This window comes from Prionailurus bengalensis, chromosome B3, assembly GCF_016509475.1.
Source record: "Prionailurus bengalensis isolate Pbe53 chromosome B3, Fcat_Pben_1.1_paternal_pri, whole genome shotgun sequence".
NCBI lineage: Eukaryota > Metazoa > Chordata > Mammalia > Carnivora > Felidae > Prionailurus > Prionailurus bengalensis.
In genome coordinates this window covers 63,080,531-63,086,641 of record NC_057355.1, presented here as the reverse complement: position 1 = coordinate 63,086,641, position 6,111 = coordinate 63,080,531, and the positions used below count along the sequence as shown (strand labels likewise).

The window sequence follows — 6,111 nt, the reverse complement described above, 5'->3', positions numbered from 1 at the left end:
GCTGCCCTGGTCTCAGGGTCCTGGTCCCACAAGCTCAGTTGGAAGCGGTACCTGAGTCCTTCCTTCAGGAGGCGGCCACAGTACACGGTGGAACAGGCAGGGATGGAGGCTGACAGAAGGCAGAACCTTCACAGGAAGCAAGCACACCCTCTTGTCACTCCATAGGGAGCCCAGAATCAGGAGCAGTTGGCGAGGCAAAGAGAGGCCAGTTCTTGCAACTGAATAATACTGGATTTATTAACTATTCTTCTGAGTTCTAATAGTCCTTCCACCGCCCAGTGTCATTCCAAAAGCGTGTGCAGACGTCATTTGGCCTCCCATGCAGCCTAGTTCTGAGTTTGATGTTAGGGTACTGAGCTCCAGTGGCCTGTGTGACTCTTCACAACGATGAAAGCAACAAGGATTGGAAAAGAAAACTGTTTAGAAAGGTCTCTTCTAAAGTGAGCGAGCTAGAGAGGACCCCAGCCTCAATGCCTGGGGGCTGACAATGAGAAGGAAGTGCAGGAGAGCAAAATGTGCTGAGATGTAGAAGTTTTGCACAGAGCTGGGACTAGTAAGTAATCTGCAAGAACAGAAAGTCAGTCACACACAGTTCATTGCAGACAGGAAAGATCTGCTGTGGTCTTTTAGAAACAATGCTTTCAACCACCAAGCCCTTGGCACCTCCGTGGAGAGGAGCCCTCATGATTGTTTACTCAATAAGGAAGGCCCAGGGTGACATTCAACCAGAAAGCCACAGGTCAGCAACATTTGAAAGATGACAGCACCATCAACCTAATGTTCACCCCAGACCTTACAGTGTTTTGAAGAAGTCAAAATACTTGTATTCTTACACCATTAAAAACACTGTGGAAATTAAACACAGTCAGAAAGGGAATAAGTGAACAAGCAGGGATCGGCTGGAGTGGGGGGCGGGGGGGGCAAGAGTTTGTGCTTGGGTTGTCCAGTTATCCCCCATCCCACCCCAGATCCTCTCCACCTGGCTTTTCAGGTGCTTCTGTATCCTTCACCCACCACCCAGACAGTGGGACTAAGGAGAGGCAGATGTCTGGGGAGAAAGGAATGAGGGGAGGGTAATACACCCCCAAAACGAAAGCAAATCTCATCAGAAGAAAACAATGCAGGTCCCAAGGTTCAGAAATTATAAAGAAGGGGTTGGAAGCCCCTGTCTTTCAGAAGAGAGCAGGAACTCTCTGAACTTGGGAGCCTTAATTTGGAAGATCTTGGGGTCCTTAGTGAAGAAGGGTCTGGGCTCCTGCTACTCCAAATCCGGGTTTTTTGTTTACTGTCCCTCACTCCACTGCTGGGAAATGGCTTCAAGTATCCGGATTTAATATACTACAAGAGTAAGGGGAGTCCATGGGTAAATGCACACGGAGGGAGAAGTACATTGCCGTGATCCCAAGTGAAACCAGAAAAAGTCTGAACTCCGAGCCAGGGCGCCGCGAGGTAGGCGCAGCGCTGCCACCAGGGGGCACCAGAGATCACGTCCAGTGCGGGGTGGGGTGGGGTGGGGTGGGGTGGGGTGGGGTGGGGTGGCTGACTTTTGAGGGGCAGAAGGATTGGAAAGGTGTCTGACATCTATACAACGCCCACTCACCACCACCCTCCACCCTGCCCCAACTTCTCAGCAGAGATCATTCTCTCTGGGCAGTCTCCTTAGAGTTATGGTGAGAAACCTTTCGTTCTGCAAAGGCGTTTTAGATCGACGCCTTGAAAAGCCCCCACCTCAGACGGGTGAGGTGCTGCACGCTCAACCTTCGGGGTTCACAAAAAAAGCCCCCAAGCGCAGCCATCCCGCGGGCTGGGCGCACAGGTACCCGTGCTAGGGTTTCCGCAGGGTCCTAGGGCACGCGTTCACCCGACCTCCTAGAATCCCCCTCTTAGGCCAACACAAAGAGGAGACAGGGGAGGGGAGGAGAGGAAGGACCACGCCGGAAAAGGGCTTTTAACCACCTCTCCACGGTTGCCTCTGACTCACTAATCTGCCCAGTAATGAAGCTTTGCCCGGCCTACGTCCCACGCGCTGGGGCAGAGGCAGGGGTCCTTGGTCTCGACCTCCAGCATCTACCATCCGCCCTGCCCTCCATTAACAGCCCAGCGAGAAGCAGGAGCCCTTTAACAGCCCCCTTCCAGCTCTCGCCAGAGTTTGATGTAATTTAAACCCGGACCTGCGGCTCGTGTGGGCTTCCCGACTCCCTCGCGCCGCCGTTCAACGTGGCAAACACTTCAGTCAATTATCCCCCTCGCAGAGCTTCTATTTAAAGAGACATTGTCAGGTTCTTAAGCCTCGGATCAGACCCGCTGCTTTCTGCTTCATATACAAAGACTCAAAACACGAGTTCTTTGAGGATTGGAAGAAATACAATTAAGCCAAGCCTTCGCAACCGTTCCACCCTGCGGGAGCACCCACATGGCACCCACATGCGGGACGGGGGGAGCTGGGAGGTGGTGGGGGCGGGGAAGTGCCAAGTCCTTTCATTTCAGGCCTCTAACAGTTAGCAGAAGTAAGGCTGGATCACGAGGGACACGACCTCAAAGATAAAACTCAAATGCCCCTGAGCTGAAGTACAGGCTGGCTCAGGTGCTGGGAGCTGGGCTGGGTAGGGGTTGGTGTGGGGCAATGACCCCCCATCATCAATGAAGTTGAATCCTGGGTCGGCCAGAGGCACAGGGAGCTGGAGTCACCCAGGAGCTGTTTCAGGAGACAACCAGCATTCAACACCAAGGCCTCTGCCACCCCTAAATATGCTCTCATTGTCTCGAGGCAGAAGTTTCTCCCCAGAAAAACGTAACCTTCAGACTCCTTCACAATCAGCCCTCCTGTCCAGAAGGGCTCAGAGGCCAGTCTCCTTGCTCTCCTTCTCCAACACTTAAGAGGAAGGGAGACTTAGGTCACGTGCAGAATTACTGTCTTATCACTATGCAGAGGAGGGAGGCTAGGCCTTTGTTCTACAAGTCAACTCTTCTGCTGCCTGGCTACTAGGGTGTGGGAGACTGGCCAGGAGGAAGTGTCGGGGCGGGAGTCCCGCAAGACTCAGAACTGAGCCTTAGGGCTCAGAGTAGGGGGTCCATCTTCCTGGCTGGAAGGCTGTAGCATGTGGAACCAGTCTTCCACTCTTCCTCTTCCAGGACAGGAAAGGTAGGCTGTAGGGAAGGCGAGAGACCTAGGCAGGGAATACCAACAAGCACAAAAAAGAAATAAAATAGGGGCTCTTTTCAGAGAGAGGGTTGGTAAAGGTCTTGCCTTGGCAGTGGGGGACAGGTTCTGGATCACAGGCCGGGAAACTGCCAGTTAAATGAAGGACCTGGAAGAGAGAAATCCCAGTGGAGGTGAGACATTAAGAGCAGGGGGAGCAGGGCTCAACCTTGACGCTGTTTACCGCTGAGAGTGCAGCACCATGGCCTCTGTGCCTGCCTGCCAAGGCTGAGGCCCAGGCCCCGAATGGGGCAGAGCGTTGGCCTCTAACTCTGCGCTGCTCTCGGGCCCTGGTGCCTCCCCCACCAGGCTGGGGATGTCTGGAGCTGTGGAGCGTCGGCGCAAACCCAAACGGCCAGAGCCGGGGCCGCCCTCCGGGTGGGGGCTAAGGCCAATGGGGGCTTGCACTAAGGTCGGAGGCACTCCCTCCAGCACCTCCTGCGAACGCCACCTCCCGGTCCCCGAAGACTGGGGCGACTGTGGTCGGGCCATCAGGGCTCCTGCCCGCAGTCGAGCCGCCTCCTCCTCGGTTACAGCACCCAGCGCCAGGCTCATGCTCCGGCCCAGCTCGGGCCTGTCGCTGCCCTGCGCTCGGTGCCGGCCAGAGCCCTTGCCCCCTGACCCTGCCTCGCCACCGTGACCGTGGCCGCCGGCCGCTCGCGCAAAGCGCGCCAGGAGAGGCCGAGGTAAGCGGCGAGGACTGGGTCGTCGACGCTCGGGGCTGGGCGCGGGAGCCGGACGGCCAGGAGGGCTATCGGAGTTGGAGCCCCGGGCCGCGGCGGCGGCGGCTGCGCGGCCCCAGGGCCCGGTGAGGGCTTGCACGCAGGTCCCGTGGCCGCGGGCGGCGGCCAGTTGCAGCGCGGTGAGACCCGCTCGGTTGGTGCGGTCGAGGCGCAGGCCGAGGCGGCGGAAAGAGCGCACCAAGAACTCGAGCACCGCCCCATGGCCGCACGCCGCCGCCCACATCACTGGGCTATTGCCCGCCGAGTCGGCCGCCTCCGGGTCGCCGCTGAACTGCACCAACAGCTGCACGGCGTCCAGGTGGCCGCGCTCGCAAGCCAGGCTGAGTGCCGTGCGGCCGCGCTCGTCCCGCAGGTTCACTGCTGCACCCTGCTCCAGCAGTAGCCGCACGAAGCGCGCGCGCAGCGCGGGGTCCGGCAGGCCCACCGCCACCATGAGCGGCGTGCGGCCCTGCTCTGCGCGGCAGTCGATGATGCTGCGGTCCAGCGCATCCAGCACAAAGCGGGCCAGGTGCACTTTGCCCGCCTGCATGGCCTCCAGGAAGGTGCGCGTACCCGCTCGGGGGCACAGGTCTTTGGGCTTGAGCATGACCCCGGCCGCCGCTCCCAGGCGGCCCAGCAGCTCCGCACGGGGGCGCCCCTGTTCCCGCGCCCCGCCGGGCTCTGGGCCCCGCTGGTGTTCTGGTTTGGCTCTCTCCGCGCGTGGGCGGCTGCAGCCGAGGGTCCTGATGTTCCCAGTCTTTTGCTCCGGCGGCTTCCGCTGCCCCGCCGCTCCTGAGCCGCACGCCTGGCGTCTCGCTGCTCCTTCCCTGAGCTTCCCGCCTGGAAGTGTAGGTTGCTCGCTACTCTGAGCTCCGCTCCTGGCCCGCTACAAGACTACGAGAGCGAAAGCTCGGCCCCTTTCTGTCTGTCCCGCTGTTTTCCGCGTGTCCGGTGCCCCTCCGTCCCTTGTGGCTTGGAGCCGCGCCACTCACCCGCACCCGAGGCAGCCCCCGCTCCCCTGCTGAGACGGTGGCGCCCGCCGAGCGCGCCTGCCTCCAGCCTTGGCGGGGCGCGCCGCTCCTCAAGCTGCTGGCGCCGCTCCTCCGCCTCCTCCCCGCTCGCGGGGGCCGGGCCGCGCCGGGGCGCTTGCTCCTTACTTGGGGGGCTCAGCGGCGCGGGAGCCGCCGCGAGCCTGCACACCTGGCTTTATAGCCTCGGGGGTCTCCATGGCAATGGCTGCCCTGGAAGCGGGCTGAGCCGTCAGGGCAGGAACGCACGCGGCGGGGGAGACCGCCCCTGACCCCCACCCCTTTGTGGGCCACGAAGTCGGGGAGCGGCTCCTCCTCCGCGCTCCCCTGGGGCTGCGGCGGCAGTTGTGGGGCGGGGGTGGCGGCTGCTGCTGGGGGCCACATGCAGCAGGCCAGGCCAATCCCAAAGTCACAGTCGTCTTTCCTCGTCTCCCCGCCCTCCGCCCCCACCAGAGTCGATGCTCCTGGCTCCTTAGAAACTTGGGACCTCGGACCCGTCGGGGAAGACGGAGGGCTTCTCGCTGCCCCCAGCGGTCCAGGTGGAAGGAAATGGGACCCCAAGAGGGCAGAACTGGACCATAAGCGAGCTGGGAGTTGGCGGCGAAAGGCGAACTGGAAGTAATTGCGGGGCGGGGGAGGGGGTATCTGCGCTGCGCACAGGGTGGGGGGGGGGCGCTCATTCTGGCTGAGAACTGCCACTCCAAGTGTAGCGAATCACGCACTCACACACAATTGTTCTTCCCGCACACGCTCACTCTGAGCGGGGGTGGAGGGGAGAGTGTGCTCTCCAATCTCCGACGTCTCCAACCCCGACCACGCGCCTGATTGCCAGCTCCCGGCGGCTGACAGGCACAGGAGGGAGGAGCCGAGACGCGCGGCCCGAGCCGGAGCCTGGAGTGCTGCAGCCTCGTGAAGAGTTCCCTGGCACCGCCACCCCGGAAAATGCGAGGGACAAACACGCAAGCCTCCCCTACGGTCCTCGGCTCCCTCCTGAGCACAAAACCACCCCCAGACCACAGGGCTCTGATTTTGACTACTAACTGACCCGTTTGAAAGGGAAGAAGAGAGCTCGAGTCAGGGGGGTGTGGAAAAACCACGGCAACCCCACTCGCTCCTGAGATGAAGGGCCGAGGTGCTGAGGCCTTGGTTGAGGGGAGTCTGG

The 6,111-nt window shown here is 60.7% G+C and overlaps 1 protein-coding gene across 1 annotated transcript; it reads right to left on the bottom strand.

Moving 5' to 3' along the window:
- Positions 1-212: 212 nt before the first annotated feature.
- On the bottom strand, positions 213-5,245 carry ANKRD63 (ankyrin repeat domain 63). Its single transcript, XM_043555679.1, has one exon. The coding sequence runs from the start codon at positions 4,526-4,528 to the stop codon at positions 3,380-3,382; it is 1,149 nt and encodes a 382-aa protein (XP_043411614.1). The 5' UTR covers positions 4,529-5,245; the 3' UTR covers positions 213-3,379.
- Between the last annotated feature and the right edge of the window lie 866 nt (positions 5,246-6,111).

What these genes read in the sequence shown, in the direction of transcription:
- ANKRD63 (XM_043555679.1), bottom strand. Translation starts at nt 4,528, where the DNA reads ATGCTCAAGCCCAAAGACCTGTGCCCCCGAGCGGGTACGCGCACCTTC.